We start from the raw sequence: 20,234 nt of genomic DNA on the forward strand, positions 1-20,234 counted from the left end.
CCGTCTAAGTCTTAATGTTGCAGTTTGTAAAGGCTGGGCTAATTTTAATGCTAATAGTTTTAATAATTTAAATGTATTTAGTGATGTTCCACCACATGGTTTATCATATCCATGAGATATTTACATCTTTATATTTTCATATTCTGGATTATAACTATAATATTTTGTATTTTTACTTTTTTTTTTCTTTTTCTTTTTTTTTTTGTTATAGGTATTTGGCTCTATACAAGGGGTTGGTGCCCAAGATAATGAGGCTTGGACCAGGTAACAAAAAATTTCCCTATATTGATATTAAAATCATCCTTATAACCACAGATTGTCTGCTATAGATGAAAAAACTTTTAACTTGATCTAATAGTTCTTGTTTGAATGATATATTTTGAGACTGGTAACTTTTTTTTATGCCCTGGAACTCTCATATTATTAATCTAGACGGAGCTTCCTCAAGCATTTTGCTGCTATATTCAACTTTGCATGAATATTTCCAATGAAATGAAGCGAGGACAGTCACTACTTCCCTGTCAGACGCATTAATTCTTACTGTTTTGCATTATGTACTTTGATAACTTTTTTTTTTATCTATGCACTGTTTTAATGTAAAAACTGTCAGCTACAGTCAATAATATCCCCTTTGTATGCAGAAGCCGCAAGCCTTTGATGCAAAGCTATACTTTACTCCTGTGTGTTACCTAGAAGTCTTTAGATCACATGATGCTAGCTGTTGGCTTCTATTGGTCCCATAGCTGATGCGGCTTATTTTCTATGGAGGAAATGCAGGTTTATTCACTGTGGCTTTTGTTGTGTTACAGGTGGAGCAGTGATGCTGCTGGTGTATGAATATGTGTCTGGATGGCTACAGAGAAACTGGTAACAAAAAAAAGAAAAGAAAACCCACAAGAGTGCCTTATGGATTGTGCCTCAATGCTAATGTCACATCTGACCAAATGAGTTCTTCTTATGTAGTTAGTTTGTTTACCTGGAATACACAATATTGCTATTCAAAATACCAAATCAACATTTCAATTTATCCTAGAAAGCAGCTTTCTAAGGGAAAACCCACATCTTCATCCAAGTCAGCTCCTTAGGAATCAAAAACAGCTGTAATATTTTAAAACTGACAAAACACATTTCTGTATAAAACAAAAAAACAGGTTTTCAACGCTGGATCAATAGGTTTTAAAGGCCCTGAAAACCTATTTTCTCAGTTGGCTTCTTACTATGTGCAGTGGGCTCATACATGAGCACAATATTCTCTTCCAAATTTAGAACAGTTGTGGTTATCTCACATGATAGTGAGTGGGTTTGAATGGGAGGTGCTCAGTTGGGGAAAAAAATGATGTCACATTCTTCTCTGAACCAATCAGAGTTCAGCAATATTTGAAAATCTAATGACAGTTGAGGTAACGTTTGCTTATGTTGCCAGTAGAGCAAAGGCATGTTTACAGGATAATCACAACAGATCTTCTAGAATAAAAACATCTAGACCCACTATAGAAAACTTTGGTATATATGTATGTATCATCATTATATAGCTGCACTGTACATGTACTGTCACTTGACAAAACTTGAGCACAAACTGAGTTCAGCCGCGCCTCTTAGACCAACCTGACCAGAGCTCTGCTGGATACAGTGGATCATCCAAAGTCAAAGTCAAATTTAACTAATATCTTAAAGTAATGTCATCAGCAACGATACACAGTGACACACACGTGTCTATACGCACAAACAGTCTGTATATACACATCTTTATATACTTTTCGCGTACATGATTGCAAATATATACTGTGATCACAACCATAGTACTGAGCTTTACTTTAAACAAACCAAACTGCCACAGTAGTGCCTGATAATTCTTAATTACAATTAGTGTGTAGAAGTGTGTGTAGAATTTTTATACAGTGATGTTGAGGCCTGTTGCAGAGCTTTTTGCATGACTGACATTTTTATGTACCTCCTATAAATTGGACTAGTATGAAATCTTTATGTGTCAAGCTTTTATTAGTAAGAACTGTGTTAATTTGACTTTTTTTTTTTTAAATTGCATTTTAAAATATGAAATATAAAGTTACTTGCGTGTATTGGTAACAAATAAAGAGGGATAAAATGAAACTCCTCACTGTGTGTGTTGGGTGTGGGTTGAGCACTTGTGTGTCCTGTAACTGTAAGTTTGTGTTGTCCCGTGTTTGTCTTCTCTGAAGCATTTCGGCTTGGCATTGATATAAGCGTATCACCTTCCTTCAGTTTACCACTTCTTCACCCCCACCCCCCCATCACGGCACTTTGTTGTTTGAGAACCTGTCAGCCAGTAGAAGCTGTGCTGGCCAACCAAGTGTCAGTCTTTTCTCTCTCGGTGGCAGGGAGTCAGGGCCTGAGCGTAGCTTTAGTGCAAGCTAAAACAACATGCTTAACAAATTCAAATGTGGCTGCAGGACTTAGGGGGGGTTACCGCACACATTCTCTCCTTCTGCCAGTCTATCTCTTGCACAAATATGCACACTCACACACACCTGTTGCACAGCCTTAGGGGTAGTGGCTGCTCTCTAAGAGACTCATCTTAACCTCATCTGGTGGTAGCATATACTGAGCCACGTTGGCATTTGACAGTCGTCATTAACGTGGGAGTTTCTCTCTGCCAGAATGGAACGGCTCCTGGTTTTTTGCCCCAGGGTGCCTGTGGTGATAGACTAACAACTGCAGCTTGCAGACTGATGGAATTGTAAGCGCTTAACCTGTCCTTTCTGTAATGGAGTTCTGAATGCGTATGTTTGTTTCAGGCCTGACAGCTTGTAACATGCGCCGTGTGTACGGCTGGTATAGCTGAGCAACAGAGCCACCCTTCACCTGGATTCCCTGCACACCACGCTGATCATAAATCTTCAGCAGCAAAGTCCCCTTCTCCTCATTTTCCTTTACACCCTTTCCATGTATGATTCTCATCTTCACCTGTAACATTTCAATCTAGTGGCTTCCACTCTGACAAGCCTGCATGGCTGTACCTGTCTCTCCCAGTGCAGACATGGTTAATGATTAATATATATTAAAATGTCCCGTGTTAAAAACAGTGATTCATGTCAGTGTGATTGAACACAGGAGCCACATACATACATACATACCGAAGACGCGGAACCAGACATGTTGTGATTTTCCAAGCACAGCTGACTTTTTTTCTCTTTAAGAGCTTCTACTCACCTGTCTGCTCAACGTTGCTGTTTTAAGGCATTAAGAAAACATTCTGGCTGTCGTCAGCTTCTTTTAAAAATGTTCATTGAGCAGAAACACGCATGAAGAGCCGTGTTTGCCCACTGTTACATACTCTGCTCTGTGTTACCCTGCAAATGGCTGTCTTGTTTCTGATTGCATGTGGAGAAGTAAAGATAACCATATGACACTGAAGTCAGACTCAACATCATTAATTATAAACACGTGTCTGCCCCTATTTTTAAAACCACGCCTTTTAGACCTCACTTCCATAAAGCTGACCAACATTATACTACAAGAACAAGGATTATTAGACTTTCGAGAAGCTGTTCCTCTTGTCTAGAAAACACACTGTTCCTATTTTTTTAAATACTGGTGTCAATTAAGACAACCACATTTTAATTTTGTTGTATGAGTCAGAGGAGGCTAACAAGACTATGCTCAGTGCATGTAGCTTAGTTGAAAGGAAAAGTTGTTTGGCCTTGTTGTGTGTAGGCTGAGGTAAAAAACAGAGCGTGTTATGACTTTTTCATGCCACTCAGAGAGTTAACTATCATTTGCTGTACGTGATGGATGGTGGATGGTAAAAGGGTGGCCGTGAGGGCTGGCTGGTACGGAGAGTGTATGATCATCACGTCTCTGTGATGTGGTTCACATACGGTCATAGAAACACTACGATCCCTGAGCAACGGTCCGTGACCACTGGATGCGGGGAAGAGTGCTTTCCAAGTCAAATCAGCCCTTGCATGTGGAAGGCTGTTGACACTGTCACATGGGGGGGACTGTTTATGTTGTAACACAGAAGGAATGGAAACATGGGGCCATAACTTAAGCAGCCACCTCCTGAACCCTCAGCAGCAGGTAGTGCTGTGTAAAAGAGCAGGTGAGCACTTTTATCAAGTTATCAATCTGCAGCTTCGTGTCCACACTGGAGCCCTATTTGTTTAAATCTCTGGTTTCCACTGCAGGGCTAGACAGGACTTGCCAGACTCACTCAGAATTTATTACACTACACTTTCCCCCCTCAAAACTTTCAGAAAGTATTTTTGCATCATTTTGCAAACATGTCATTTGTCAGCTGGCCTGCATGCTTTTCTTTTGTAATGAACACGTTGACTTGGCCCTGACAAGCCCTATTTGGCCCTTTTGCGGCTGCTGGAGGTTCGCGTTTGGGTCACATGTCTGATGACCTTGGAGACCGCAGGCCAATGAGCCTATTTGTGGCTCTCTGAATGCACATGGACTCCACCTCACCCCAAGAGTCTGGGAGTCCTCGGCACACCGGTTTCAAATCGTAACGCAACAGTGATGTTCTAATTTACTGTGTCTTACACACGCCTAAATCCTAAAGCAGAAATCCTTGTCACATAAAACTGTTTAAAAATTATCACAAATTATAAGTTATGACAGAATACCTTCACTATTATTTACAAAGGACAGTAGAGCTTTAGAAGTCATGTCACTTCCTTATGAGATATTTAGTGAAGGCATCCTATTCTGTACATTTGAAAGAATAGACCGTGAGATTAGGAAATATCTTTATAATTTTTTTTACACTATAGCATCTTATATTTTTATCATTTCACCCTCAACATAAAATGTATGCTTTAATTGGATGTTTTTGAGAAAATGTGCAAAATATCATTTTGTAGGACTAATTATTAATGGAAATGTATAATTTAATTTAATTAAACTATGTATTCCTTTGTCACACAGCTAATACTTTTTTTCTGAAAACATATTAAGGGCCATATTTAGTGAAATGAGTTTGAGAGGACATGTACCTTATCTGTGCTGTTTCAGCAGCCAAAAGATTTTAAAATTATTGCTTTATGTGGTGGCAAATGCCGTGTGCACTCAAAGCATTTCTGATGAGCTTTCCTAGTGAGCCGTGAAACGTGGTAATAGAAAATACAGGCCTTGTACGAGCACACACATTTTTTTATGAAAAGCAGTTTCCTGCTCATGTAAAACAGGCCAGTAGATCTACCATTTCCAGAACTAAGCATAGCTGCACTGCCAGACAGAGCGAGAGAGAGGGGAGAGATAAATATTTTTAGCTGTGATGCACTTCATCTGTTCTCAGGATTTAAAAAAAGTGTTGAGGATTTCCTCCCAAAACAACCGGCAAACTTCATGAAGACCAGTAACAGCCAAACAATTTAATAAGATACATTCAATTTCATTGTGCAACATTTGTCAATTGTTAATGCTCTAGACTCCAACATAAGACCAAGGCCAATTTTGTCTAAACATGCGTGGAGATTCCCATGCTGTCTGTAAGGCTAATTGCACTTCATTCAACGTACCTTAATCTAATAAATAAACTTCTCTCTGGAGCTCCTCCATAGGCTACTTTTTTTTTTTTTTTTTTTAGAGAAGTGGGAAAACAATGCACCATAGGACAGTTACTTTTATCAAAACATAAACAACAACAACATAAAGCATACAAACATAAAAAACAATAGCAATTAATAAGCACCCTGAAACACTAATGCAAAGTTTTTCCCCTCTTCTTTGATTGCTTATTCATGAAGTTATACATTACCCCGTTTTTGCCCAAACACATTTGCAGAAGTGTGCAGTAAAGAATCTGAGAGGAATTGTGTTGATGGATGGAGTAGCAGTCATACATCAGTCCTTCAGTACACCTGTCCTGCAAGTTCTTTCAGACAACAGTTTGTGGTAAAAAAAAAATTGACAGGCTGTTTATTCCTCGTGTGTCTTTGGTCTGACTGTGTGTAGCAGGCAGGAGGAGGTGGAGGAGGGGGTCGCACAAATATGAGTCCTGGGGCTGAGTCCTTCATAGAAAGGAGGGAATGAAATGAAGCCATGGGGGACAGACATGGTGTCTACTGTCTTCGTCATCTCTTCCTCCCCCACCCCTCCCCCATTCTTTCCCCCTCTCTCTCTCACTCCCTCCCTCCCTCCCATCAGTCTGTGGAGCTGACTTCACAGCGCCGAGGCGGTGACTGGGTGGATGGAGTCACGGTTGGCCGTCATGCTCTTGAAGGCTAGAGGGGTGGCAATGTCACAGCTGTGGGGAGATAGAGCACTGCCACTGGCCGGCTGCCATGTGGGTCCGGTCACATAGGCCGACGTGGTGGCGCTGTACCCCATGTAGGGTGACACTTGGGTGGGAGGGTGGTAGGGAGGGATGCTGGGTGCTGTGACATAGCTGTTCACTGTGGGCAATCCATTCGGCGTCTGGGTAGAAAAGGAGAGGGGTAAAAAGGAGAAGATTAGCAGATGAAGATGTGTGTTAAACGTCTGTTGATTTGTTTTCTGCGCTCCCTGGTTGAGGCAGAAATCATGGTTAGTCATTTTCATTATTTGGTTTCCCTCTAAGTTGGAAAAAAATAGAAAATATTTACCACAGATGTTTCATAAAAAATCAGTTTAGAAATTTTTGACTTCAAATTTCAGCTGTTGACCTCAACCCAGGTAGACACACACACACACTCAGGCAGCTGAGTTGTAATGGAAAAAATCTAAGGCCTAGTTGTAGAGAAAGTGAAAGGAAAAGTGAGGTTGGGTGAATTATAAACAGCAGAGACTCGAAATTCTAACTTCACAGCCACCACATAAAAAACCCATTTTCCCAATTTTGATGAAAGTATGAATGATCAATTATGCGCTCTCATGCCCCTGGAACATATTAAACATGTATAAAAACCATACATGCATGATTGCCCATCTGTACATAGGGGCTTGTTTTCTGCCCGAAAGTGGACGTTTTCTCCAGCGGCGTTGATATACCACGCCAGACGATGGGAGACAGGGTGGTTGGGGGGCGCCACAAAACAGATGTCACAAGAGATTGAGAGTGAAAGGGCAGGAAGAGGGGAAATATGATAGAGAATGAGGCGAGCATGGAGTTTGAAGCATGAATGGGCTTTGCTTCTCTGGCACAGGGACAGGACTTAACTTGAGGAATTCACCAAAGCATTTCAACAGGGAGGCCGAATTTCTGTTCCTGGGTGGTCTGCGACTACTGAGAATTATTTCTTACAATTGGGATGTTCTGACTTATTTTTGTAGACTTCCTCGACTGGCAGAGACACAGGCTATTTTTCTAAAATAGATATGAAAAAGAATACTCCGAACTGACATTTGTGGTGATTTATAAAACATAACTATGGAGAGAAAACTGGTTTTGTGTGGGTGTGCACGCGCCTGTGGGTGTCTGTGGGTCTGTGTTGGGTGACTGTGGGTGTCTGCGGGTGTGTGTCAGTGTTTGTGGGTGTTTGGGTGTCTTCACTCGGCTCAGTGATGCTGCAGCTTAATTCTTAAAATGCTACACCGGCTTTTGGCTGTGAGTAAAATAATGTTTTTCCATTTAAATCATTTAGTGTAATTAAACATTTTATCTTCCACTGAAAAGCACAACATGCAACACACTCAACTACAGTGCATACACACATGCAGCACATACAAACATAAATATACATCCATACACATGCATACACACACAGCCTCTATACATATATACAAAATAACAGGAGACACCTTTCTGTATAATGCAATCCACTGCTACAAGAACAGCACTAACTGCAGCTTCACAAATGAGCACAGACTTGAATCAACACTTGTCTGACACAAAGTCAACAGAAAGGTTTACAAAGGGTGTATTTATGTCAGTGCTTTTGTATCAGTTTGTATCGTTTGTTTAGGTGTACCTGTTATTTTGTCTACCCCTCCTCTCCCCACCCCATTATCTAAGTGAATATACTAATATCTTAGAATTTTAAGATGCTAATTTTTAAAACATTCAAAAATATATTATGTAACATTATAACCTACAGATTTTATACATTACATTTAAAATGGTCTCATATCCCAATATATTTTCTAATAAATTAATTTAGGTTCATTATTTGTTAATCAGGAGATGTTAATAATAATATTTTCGTTTGTGTTTTGGACGCCTTTTTGAATCACTGTTAAACCAGAGCTGAGGAATGAATAATAAAGGCACTGACGCCATTCATCCAAATAATTACAACTCAGACGGATTCACCTGGTCACGCTCTGATCCCAGTGTTTAGAATTTAAATAAATCATTAAACCCTTTAAATATTCAAACGCATATTAATCACAGCGAGGACGCATCTTTAACGAAACTAAATACACGTACTTGTTGTTTTTAAAAGTAACTTTCTCCTGACTGTTTCAGTCACTTGTCGAAACATTAAGGGATTCATCTCCGAGCCGCCGCGTGCACTAAGCTCGTGACTTAACCTTGAATTTATTTTAATGATGCTCCTCTACTTCTTCTTCTGCCAGAGAAAAACCTGAGAGTCCCATGGGTGCATCTGCCCGCTTTGCCCTCTGAGCAGCGCCTATAGGCCACATGTTACTAACCGCAGCTTTTGGCCTTTATACAGAAATGAGTGTGTGTGATTTAGGCCTTCTGCTGTTTGAGTTAAAAAAAATGTTAGCGTCATAGTTTTAATTAACTTTGCACTGACTGTCATTCTGATGGAAAATATAAAAAATAGGCCTGTAGATATAAGAAAAAAATAAGACACTTTACTTTGAAAATTTGCAGCAGATGAACCGTGGAGCTCTCTGAGCCTCCGTGATATTTTAACGCGATCATTGCATGACATCTCTCTTCTTTTACTGTGTCTGTGTCTGTCTCACAAACATTAAATTACGCATCTATTTAACATTAGATCTGAGGAAGCTACAATAGTTGCCTGTATAAAACTTGAGTGACAAAGGCACGGTTAATCCTCAGTCTTTTGGTGGAACAGTCTACTCACTTCACCATTCTTTGTTTTTCATGCAATAAACTCTGTAATTTATAGACTTGTTATTTTCTACATTTAATGGCTCACTTCTGTTTTTGTATAGCCGCTTGGCTAACCGCTCAGACAGTTAGTGTGTTTGCATTGTGCTGCAGTAATTTTGGACGTTCCTAATCTCGGAGTATAGGCCCCTGTTTTCTGCGTAATGGGAATGAACCCCCCCGTGATAAAGTGGCAAAATAAATTACGCGGCACAAATTTTTTTTTTTTTTTCCTGACGAGAATCGCACGCCCTGTCAAAATAAGAAAAAACACACAAGCACGCATGCACGCACACACTTGGTGTCATCCTAGCCCTTCATTTGTTCCCTACTTTAGAAAACCGAAAATAAAAGCCTATGAGAAGACGATTACCACAGTTAGTTTTGGATTGAAAAGTACAGACGACAAAAAAAAAAACGATACAAATCTAAATTGCTTTTATCGTGACTGGAATTTATACGAATTAGACATTAATATTGAGATGTTAATCTTTCTTTAATCGATTTGAACGTGTGAAATTTGTCGTCGATGGTTGTGTTATTCTCGAACCTGCTTGATTTTAAATATGGTTACTTCATGTCTGTTTATCGACTCTAACAGCTCAGAGAAAAATAATGAATATCCCAAAGGTTTAGGCCTACACGACAGTGGTTTAAAACAAAATATCTGTAGGTGTGTATATATACTGTTAAAACAAACAAACAAAAAAAAAAAACAGTTAAATTTTGCAGTGGTCAGTGTCCCCTCTTTGCAGTCCAATGTCTTGGCTCAAACCTGCATGGACCCACTAAAATAGCCTTCCAAAATAATTTCCCACTATAGTCTAGTATAATAGACTAAGCTATATTAGTTTGCTGACTTGGCTGGGTCCAGCCAGTTCCTGAGTGTTAAACATGCTACAATTAATTTCAAGAGCCCAACAAGCTGGAAAACAAAAATCAAGAGAATAACCAGGCTTTCCAAAACTCTTTAACCTACTAATTAGGAAATAATTCACACTGTAATGATTCATAAAAGCACTGACCATGCAGCAGGACCTACAGGAAGTTCACCTTGTAAAGCCAAAATAAAAGATAATAAGATATTATTTTTTAAAAATGCACCCATTACCATAGCCAACAGAAGGAGCGCATTAATGCTGTGAGGGGGAAATTTCCAGGCCACATAATTATTAAAATATTATATATAAAAAGAAAGATTGCAATTAGATGGATAGCCTGATTGCCAGGAGTCTGGGTAGACTCGCTTTACTTTTGTTGCATTTGAGATTACAAAAAATGAGAGATGTCCTTTTGTTTTGTTTTGTTTTTTTACCTGTGTGTATTTTGCCTCAGGTTCTAAATGCGGTTTATCCACGCCATTGACTAGTGAAGAGCTTGCTGGTGGGAAATTAGTCCTGTTAATAGCGCTCCATTCCTCTAGTTTGGCGCTGGAAAAGGATGGACTGTCACTAACTGGGGGGGCAAAAGAGACAGAGAGAAGAGAAGAGAGGATAGTCAGAGAGAGGTTTTTAAGATTAGGAGAAAAAAAAAGACCCGCACAGGCCGCTGCTTCCCATAGGCTACAAAAACATCAGGCCCAGATTAGCCAGGTTGCATGAGACATAATAAACCCTGTGACATTTTGCACTAAAGCCACGGTCATTTGTCATTTCACGCACAAATGGCTCATTTGTCAATTGGCTTTCGTGTGCTTTAAGTTTTTGTAAACTCTTCTTTTCTTGATCAGTTAAACAAAAATATAAGTTTGAATATCTAAAGCAAAACGTAAATAATCTGATCCTGAGATTCTTTCCAGTTGCCTGCAAGCGAAACAATATCTCCTTAAAATATAAGTTTGAGAGAATTTCTCTTGTGTCAGTAATTTTCTTTAACCATTAATCATTAAACCTGATCAGGCCTCACATTTTTCTGTTAAAGGATTTTGACTGAAGAACATTGACTGTTCAGAAAAAGTGAAATTACTTGTCATAGTTTTTCACTCGCCTTAGAGAAAATGCGTTTAGACTGAGTGAAACTAAATGTTTTGGTTTCTCCCTGGAGATCAGATCGAGGCCCAGTTGAAGATGGTTTTAAGTTAAGACGACTCTCTGGTGGGTCAGGGGACATTTTAGCTCCGCACCAAAAACGTCTTCCTGTCGGTGGACAAATTAGATTTACTCTCACCGTCTCCCTCTTTTCGTGCGTGATGGATGTTATATCATTTCCACAGTTTACACTGGGGAAATCAAAGCCCACCAAAGTTAGAACTCGTCACAGAGCTTTTTTTTTAAATCTACGATACTGCAAGTGTCATTTTGATGTATGGTCATGAATTAATCTATAGCTTTTTACTCTATGTAGCCTATTTTGTGTGTGTGCCCGAAACGCGTCAAGTTAAAGAACTATTAGTTTATAATATTAAGCCTGCGCATATTGTCTTAATTTACCTGTCCCTTTCCATAAATTCCAAATGTATTTTGTAAATAATCTGACTGGTGAAATCACTCTGGTGCAAATGAGCTCTCACGTCACCAAAATCTGCTTTAAAAACTTTAACCCAGCGTTTAAAAAACCTGCCACAAGCATCTGCTAATAATTTGGAAAAGCATAAATTGTTTATAAAGGCAGGCTTTCAAAACACATTCCTCCCCTTTTGTGATTTCTCGTTGATATCTGCCTTACATTTGTCTTGTTTAGATTGCCGAGTTAAAGTTTTCGCATGGCGGTGAGAAGCGGGAGAGAGGAGCCGGGGCGTGTTTCTGCATGGTAGCACTGAATCCATGACAGCGAGGACTACTTGCAAATGGACTTGACAGCACTTCCCCTCCTTCCTTTTTGGAAAACAAGCTCTCAGAAAATCCCTTTCACAACACCGAGCCGACCATTAACACTGATTTATGCCGGATCCTGTTTCACTGTTTCCAAAACAGTCGTGGGTCTTCGTGAGTGCGCGAGCCCAAAAGTTATCTGGGCCTACCTGCGCGTGACACATCTACAAACACAACACACGGCAGCTGCAGAAAAGTTTTATCTTAACGTGAGCTGACTCTTTTGTTTTGTAAAGGCCTGAATCACAGTTAAACCTGTTGAATGCGCAGCCCCCTGCACAAAATGTCTGGCTCCAAGTCATGGCAAACATTCAGCACACTTCATGCACTTCATCTCACCGCCTTTTACCTCCGCTGTCCCTCTAATATTCCACATCCGCCTCTTAATTATTACTGCAAGCCGGACCATCTGTTTCTGAACTAACCTGCCTCCCTTTCAAATCAATATCAGCAGGCAGGTCAAATGGCATTTAAGCTCTCTCTCCATAGAGGCCTGTGAGTTTATAACGTCCCAATAGTTACTTTTGAAGGCCTATAAAGAACAATTAGAGTAATTCAAAGGAAAAATAAATGCCCCCTCTCTCTCTCTCTTTCTCAAACACACACGCATTCGCACTCTTGCGCGCAAAACCCCTTTCAAAAGTTGGATAAATGTAGTGCAATAAACAAATGTAACCGCCCTCCATGCAGCCATGCTTACTTTGTTGCTCTGTAATAGACCGTATCCCCAGAATATCTGTTACAGAGTGCGAGGAAGGCCATATCCTGTGCATGGCCATGTGTCCGGGAAGGGTGGGCATGCCAGGGGGAGTGGGCACTTTGGATGTCGGGTATGAGTATAAGTGGTTGTAGGGTAACGTTGGTTGCGGCGGTGGATGAGGCGCCTGCTTGCCCGACTCGTACTGGCTCTGCTGGGACAGATTCCCGATCTTGTTGCGCAGGATCCGACTGATGGAGCTGACGGAGGGGAGGTTGAACTTATCGCAAACCCCGTCGGCGAGTAGCCTGTCCCGGATCTCCCAGGCAAAAATCCCCGGGTCCCTCTGCTTGTATGTCCGTATGTGTTTGACCACGGTGGGTGTGGTGACCCGCGGCTTGCTGCCTCCGATGGCCCCCGGGAGGATGGAGCCGGTCTCGTTGTAGCGGGCCAGGATCTTGCTGACACAGCCGTGGGAGACGCGCAGCTGCCTGCTAATGTCACAGGGTCGAATCCCGAGCTGGGCCAGCTCCACGATCCGGAGCCGGATGGCGTTCGGGAGCGGCCTGCCGTTCACGAAAACACCGCCGAGTTGGTTCACCTCACCGAAGGCTGGCTCTGGTGTCAAAAACAAACACACAAAAGACCAGAACAATGAGACAGCGATTAGGTAACTAAACCAAGGCCCACCACAGATTTTAATAACCCGGGTTAAAACACTCACTCATAGGGTCTTCTGTTTCTTACTATGGATATAACTGTCCAATACAGCCACTATAACAAGTGTTAAACAGTTTTTTGATCTAGTTAAGATAAGTTTTTATCATTTACAAGACAGTTGTGCAACAAAATTCTTTACTGTCTATTTATAGTTGACATAAAAATCCATCTTTAAGGAAAAGACGCATCTTTTCGAGCTTAAAGTGAATTTACTAAAAATCAGTTCACTCCAAAACAAATATTTATCACTTCGAGTTATGCGTAATGTTTGGGTGAAAAGTGCCTGACTGATAGCTGCCGTGTACGCAGGCTTAACTTCACACGGATGTCCAGTAGTCAATGCCAAAACGCGTGCGTAACTGACACATGTAATAATTCAGTCTGCTGGTTCCTTCCCACCGAATTAACAGCTAAACTGGCCGGTCAAAACATCACAGGCAGACAATATCTCGCCGTATTTCCCCACCTTGCCGCTGGACGTTGGACCATTCGCTGCATCCCTGACAAGAGAGAAGAAGGAGAGAAAAAAAGACGATCCAACACAGAACTCACCCATCGTGTTAAAACCGCAAATGAAGAATACGGTGTCCGGTTTGTGCCTCCTGCGTGGATCCTGCTCCGCGTCCAGCGTGTCCACTGTCCAAAACCGCGTCCAAGAAAATCTTCTTGTGCGATAAGGAACAAGAGGGACAAAATTCTCGATCTGTTTCCTGACGGCGCCGGAGACAGGCTTACATTTCAATCTGTTGAAATCAGGAGGCTGGACTTGCAATGCTTCTCTGCCGCTGATTGGCTCAGCTCTCCAATAGACTTTCGGGATTGCGCAGAACCGCATCGCCATTGGTCCAAAAGTTTGACATGACAAGTCCACACAGATCCCCCCCACCTCCTCCTCCCGTCCTCCTCGTCCTGCTCTCCCATCGGAAAGCAAAGCTGGGGATGTACCACCATGATTGCGTTTGTTATTGAGACAGATATGGTGAGTATATTGCAATATCAAGATTTTGGATTAGATCGTCACATTTTCAACTTAGATGTGGCACTAAAGAAAGAGCCGCGCAAAAAACTCCAGCAAGGTGACCATCATAAGGAAATATCACCTGAAAAATAACAATATTTCCAGAAAAGCGTATAAATGTGTGTATTTTAACCCCAAGTTTAGCCTTCATTAATTACGTTTGTGCTCGTGTTTTTATAAGTAGGATTAATCCTTTCAAAATAAAATAAGAACCCACTTCTGCTATGAAAACAAAAAGGTGGAAAATCTGACTTTGGGTGGCTTTACGCTCCACTACACCACCCTTCATCTCAACATTTTAAATGGCATCATTAAGGAAATGGGAGGAAATGAATGATTGGTTTTGAGTAATGTAATTGGCAGCGTGATGTTGGTAAATTGTATCTCCATGCACTAGAGGATTATCACACTTTCTTATTTACCGCCTTTGTTTTTACTCCTCTTTACGCATCAAGCATCGACTGCTACACTGTCAAACTGTGTTAAAAAAAACAAACAAAAAAAAAAAATCCTTCACTGGATTCTGTTCTGCTGAAAATGAGGCGAACGTGTTGAACTTGTGGAAAGAATCTGTCTGGTTATGTAGTTTGAAAATAAATAGGCAGAGTTAGATTTAACTCTTGTGCCAGTTTTAAATTAAAAATGATTTGATTTATTCAGACACGTGTGAAACGAATATTACACTTCGAGGTGTCATGCGAACTTTTATTATTTTATTTTATCTTCTCCATTTCACAGTTGAAAATCCATTTGATTTGCATTAATTCTTTGCGCCGCACAGGCCAAATGTTGCCCTTTTCTTTAGCCAATTACGCACAGCAAGCGTTAAGGATAGGCACGTTTTTAGAGCTCTTGTATGATAAAGAAATTACCCTTTATGTCTTAACCTTTATATAATTACCCCACGAGGCTCAACGTTTGCAGAACAATATCTTAAAAAGGGATCATTTCCAACTTTACTGCCCCTGCACACATGGAAAGGCTGCACTGAAACCCCACTTGCAAGCAATAAGAAAGATTTGTTGCTTCCCGACACGAGAAACAAACACACACCATAACTTTGCGCCTCCACTCTCTCCCCATTTTGACACATGCTTTGGGTTTTCTCGTGTCATATTTTTTTTTAAAAGGCCACGGCTCATGACTGACCTTCATCTCTGAGCGACCCAAAGGGATCAACGTGTATGTAAACATCAAACGGCGCCTCCAATACAGCCCAGCAATTAGGAATATTGTTGAAAAAGCTCTGCTGACATTAAACACCGAAGCTGCTCCGAGAGGCCGAAATGTACATAAAGTACTGCTCAGTATTTGTTTCAACACGCTCGGCTCTGTGGGCTGGATACTGCAGAGCAAACCCGTCATACCTATATTTAATTTAGTTTTCCCACCTTTTCAGGATGGCATAAATCTCTGAGGCTGCACGGATTACAGTGTGCGCCTTAACACTAATACAAGTCAGTCAGACGGGTGTTTTGAGGAGGTGTAAATTAATGTTTTTTTCTCGAGATATTTTGTTTACACGACGGGTTATTTGCCTTAAGACGACCGACTTGGGGGTCTTAGTCGACTCATTTTTTAAAATTCACCACCATATCGCTGCTCGTGCACCCCCCACTCACCCACCTGCCCACCCTGCTCAGCTCCCAGGCCACTAATGCGTCAAGGATAATGTTTACCGTGGGGGGGAAACGTGCTCAACTTGTTTCCACTGAGGTGCCTCTGGTTGCTGGAATAACAAAAGGTCAGCAGTGAAGGGATCAAAGGTCTCTGCAGACTGCTCCATCTTCACTGAGGGCACATACACCTCCCTCCTTTCCCCCCTCTCGTGTGATATAATACTAGACTCTGCAGCCTCAGCGGAGGCCATCTCCGTTTTTTATATCTGATAAATGACGTCACACAACAACTGGAAATTATCAGTGTTAAATCGCTGGTTGAAATAAATGATTACAGGTTACTGAAATCATCGCTGAAAATTCCCATACAATCAGCAAATTATGTGATTATCACAGTCAGAAAATTATTGCATTAGATCCGATCACAGCAACTATTATTATTATTATCATTATTATTATGTGTCAAAATTAAACCACGTTTTCTGCTATTTTATATTAGCTTGCTACATATTTTATAAGTATATCAGTATGGACACGTGTAGTCTACATAATAATAGTAATAATATTAATATTTTTTTATTAAATGAAGACTGTTAAGAGGGAGTAAAGAAGCCTCATATGTTTGTCATTATCTCGTCAGGATACAGTATTTTGCTCTTGAAGTGGATGTGTAAATGTGAGTGTTTAACATAAGTTGTGTATTTCATGTACAGCCCAAATGTACACAGGCAGTCTTCAGTAAACAACTATTAGGACTAGTGATTTCTTTCTATTCGACTGATATCCATTTTTAAATTATTTTTTCCGTCCGTCCGTGAACGCCGCGCCGATGTTAACAGGCCTCCACGCATGATTTCCAGACTCTACATGGCTGTCACATGCCTGATCCTGTTCACGAGCCCAAAATCGTCCATGTCGAATTGAATTGTTCATACCGTGTGTGAGGGGAAACGCATCACTTGTCAGACAAATTGTGTAACGATGGACTCAGAGCTTCGACAGCAGTCAGCAGCTGACTTATTTCTTCATCTCCTGCTGTGTCTCTGGATTCAGAGGCGGATGGCAGCACGCTGCTCCACATTATCTGACACTGGGCCTTTACATAATGAATGGCGTTACACTTGGACCAGTATTGTTGTCCACTATTCACATTTAGCAACACACTTTTTTAAATTAAGGAACATTTGTCTTATATTAATAAACAACATCACATTTTGTTTTTAAAAGACTTTTTTCGCGACCTCCTGCCTGAGATAACGTGGATTTTCTTGTTATATGCAGCAGGCAAATGACTGAATACTCCACTGTTACAGGCTGTGTGTCCGCCTGGCGTTTTTACGGTTTATGTGCAAAATATAATAATTGCAATGCAGCGTTTCCATCACACCCAGTCTGTGTGTCGATTATCTATCATTTAATGCTTGAGGAACATTTTGTGAATCATATCATTGAGTTTCTTGCACTTTCTCTGCAGCAGAGTGACCTGCAGCCTCTGTGCAGCCCCCTCCCAACATCAGCAGCTCTTCCCTCTTCATGAAGCTGAATTACACTTTATACACGTGCTCAAATAATTATGTAGTTAAACCTGTTTGATAGCAAGATAATGTTGCCTGTTTTTATGTGATTAAACTTTCGTGTGTTTAACCTGAGACAGTCGATGATTTATTTATCACAATATTCCGTTTAATATTTCTCGACTCGGATGATTTGAGTTCATTTTAATTATTATTTTTTCTCTTGTTTACAGATGTGTTCCTCTGTTTACCTTCACTACTCAGCAAACACAACCCCTGTCCCAGCTGGATGAAGCTGAAGCTGAATATACAGAGTCTCTGCTGTCTGGGAGTTTGCACTTGTACCTGTTTATATCACAGCTTCTCTTTCATGTGAAAGTTTTTGCTTTGGTCATAATTGTTTTCATGGCTAGAAACTTCTTATTGACTCAAGATGATGGAGGAAGTGTGGAGGCCAAATATGTGTTTGTGTTGCTTCTTTTTTTTCTCTCCTCTAGGAAAATTCCTGTGTTCCATCAAGGTCATGGTCATCCCGACAGAGCTGAAAACAAAAATCAGTTTATCAATATTTCAGGCTGACTGTCGTCTCCAGGTAAACATGTAAACTGTGCATCATTAATATGTAAAATATTGAAGGAACGTGCATTTTTTTTCCTTCTGATTTGTCTTTCTAATGATCACCCACACAGGTCATACTTCACCCAGTTATTAGAGACGAGCACCAATTTTTCCTCAAATTAAGAGAGACAAAACTGCCTCATCTTGTTTCAGGGTCAAATACCCACAATTATAAATCATATAGCGGCTTTAGTCTCGCATTTCTTTCTCGCACCGCAAAGATTTCAGTAGAGGAGAGAGAGAGAGAGAGAGAGGACTGTACTGTGCCAAGACACTGCTCACATCCACCTGAGTTTGTTTACTTCTCAATATTGTAGCTGAAAACCACTTATAAACCGTGATGACACAGGCACTCCCACCTCAGCTATCTTCTTCATGTGTGAGCAAAGTCACATTAACCACCTTTTGTTTTTAATTTCCACATGTACAACAAGTGAGGACATGAGGGACTTTTTTTAGACGCAGTGCAGCGCAGACAAAACAGACAACCTGTCCTGGTTTCTAAGGCTGGAGCAGACTGGGAAACAGGTAAACACAGAAACATACAACGTTGCTGATTGCAGCAGGATTTCGATTAAGTCTGATCGACAGTGTAAAGGAAAGTCTGTGTGTTATTATCCCTGAATATTTTTTCTTGTCACACCCCATCCAGCTTCCTCTTCTCCTCACTGGACTTTACTGTGATCCAGGATGTAATGATAAATATACGTGTAAAACGAACCAACTCAAACTTAAATCATTAGCTTGTTTTTTCCCTCATTACAATTAATCGCATCCAAAAATATAACCTCTCTAATATTCAGTTATTAGAGTTAATTAATCTTAATCAGTGACCGAATTAAAGCAGATGTGCGACGAGATCAACGAGGTAAATATCGATAACGTTACTTTGTCACTTTAGTCGCAATAATTTCACTCCTGAAATATCGCGCGAAGATCGAAACGTTAAAGAGTGAGATTTTTTTTCTTTTAATTTAGCAGCAGTCCGTATTTTATATTTATATTCAGCGCCTGTCAAAAGCATTCAACTGTTCTGTGTAGGATGATGAGGATGGAGATGATGATGATGATGATGGAGATGATGATGGAGATGGAGGGAGTGGATTCCGCCTTCTCCATCAGCCAAAACTCCAATACGCACTTGAGCCAATTAATTAGAAGCAGGACACAAATAATATTCTTGCCTTAGTTTTATTATATATAATAATATCAGCCTAATATCTGAGCTACCGAACATCTTTGTGGGCCTTAATATCCGATTGGATCAGATTACAGTACATCTTCATCTTCATCCTGCAAAGCTGCAGGAAGCTAAATTAAAGCCAGAGGCACAAAGAAACAAACTAACTCACTTAAGATCAAATCACTTACATCATCAAGTCGATAAAATCTGAAATCCATCATCATACAATGAGCAAATTCAGTGCATAAGAGCAGCGTTAGAAAATAACTAAGTACATATACTCAAGTAGAACTTCGAGGTTGTACTTAACTGGAGTTTTTCCTTTTTCCGCCACTCTATTTCAGTTCAGACAAATATTGTACATTTAACTCACTGCACTACATTTATTGATAACTTTGGTTACTGGTTAGTTTATATATTTATATTATTTATATAAAATATAATCAACAAATAAATTATGAAGTGTTATTGTAGGTCAAGATAAAACTTTTATTGATCCTCGGGTGAAATTCACCAGCTGCCACCCAGCAGAAAGTAAAACCATTAAATTAGCTGCAGCATTAATGTGATATAAACATTAACGTAGCAATAGTTATAATCCAGTGTTATGATTCCGAAATGTCAACTTAATTAGCACCTTTCCTTAGGTACCTTAAACTATACATATACTTGTGTACTTTTACTTTCTAAGTCTTCTTGAGTGCATTGACTGTAACTTGTAACAGAGTAGTTTTACACTGTGATATTGTTACGTTTACTTAAGTAAAAGATCTGAGTGCTTCATCCATCACTGCATAATAAGTCTAAATAACAAGCTAAATAACACAGCTAATTCCAGAGTTTAAAATAAAAAAATTAAAAAATAAAATAAAATAAAAAAACAATGGGCGACTATGTTAACAGTAATGACCATTAACAGTCGCGGAAATCGTGGAAAATTAAGTTGTTTCCCAACTCTGAGTTTATGGCAAATAACATTTTAATGGAGGCAACAACTAGAACAGCTCAACTGGAAAGTTAAATATCAAAGCTGTCATTTGATCTGTATCTAAATAATGTTCAA

At 40.2% G+C, this 20,234-nt stretch overlaps 2 protein-coding genes and 1 long non-coding RNA gene across 4 annotated transcripts in view; 2 read left to right on the plus strand and 1 right to left on the minus strand.

Moving 5' to 3' along the window:
• slc25a21 (solute carrier family 25 member 21) overlaps positions 1–2,109 on the plus strand; it is an 84,231-nt gene extending 82,122 nt beyond the window's left edge. The window contains exons 10-11 of the mRNA XM_018663702.2: positions 212–264; positions 810–2,109. Coding sequence (XP_018519218.1) covers positions 212–264; positions 810–871 — 115 coding nt within the window. The 3' untranslated portion in view covers positions 872–2,109. The remainder of the gene's footprint in view (positions 1–211; positions 265–809) is intronic.
• A 3,236-nt stretch (positions 2,110–5,345) lies between these two features.
• On the minus strand, positions 5,346–14,130 carry pax9 (paired box 9). Of its 2 annotated transcripts, XM_018663375.2 has the most exons (4): positions 13,772–14,130; positions 12,503–13,117; positions 10,308–10,447; positions 5,346–6,405 (listed from the first exon to the last, which is right to left on the minus strand). In XM_018663375.2, the coding sequence occupies exons 1-4, from the start codon at positions 14,058–14,060 to the stop codon at positions 6,151–6,153; spliced, it is 1,299 nt and encodes a 432-aa protein (XP_018518891.1). In that variant the 5' UTR covers positions 14,061–14,130; the 3' UTR covers positions 5,346–6,150. The 2 variants fall into 2 exon arrangements, with proteins under 2 accessions (XP_018518891.1, XP_018518892.1); XM_018663376.2 differs by lacking the exon at positions 10,308–10,447 and having other exon boundaries at positions 13,772–14,099.
• On the plus strand, positions 14,065–20,193 carry LOC108874835 (uncharacterized). Its single transcript, XR_007815154.1, has 3 exons — positions 14,065–14,198; positions 17,604–17,962; positions 18,423–20,193. It is a non-coding gene; the product is annotated as an uncharacterized LOC108874835 (long non-coding RNA).
• The last annotated feature ends 41 nt before the right edge of the window (positions 20,194–20,234 follow it).

This window comes from Lates calcarifer, linkage group LG19 (assembly GCF_001640805.2).
Source record: "Lates calcarifer isolate ASB-BC8 linkage group LG19, TLL_Latcal_v3, whole genome shotgun sequence".
NCBI classification, from domain to species: Eukaryota; Metazoa; Chordata; class Actinopteri; family Centropomidae; genus Lates; species Lates calcarifer.

Coding starts and splice junctions, on each gene's coding strand:
- pax9 (XM_018663375.2), bottom strand. CDS start 14,060: ATGGCGATGCGGTTCTGCGCAATCCCGAAAGTCTATTGGAGAGCTGAG. Junction 13,118..13,771: donor TTGCGGTTTTAACACGATGG/GTGAGTTCTGTG, acceptor TTTTGACACCAG/AGCCAGCCTTCGGTGAGGTG. Junction 6,406..10,307: donor CTGAGGCAAAATACACACAG/GTAAAAAAACAA, acceptor TTTTCTACCCAG/ACGCCGAATGGATTGCCCAC.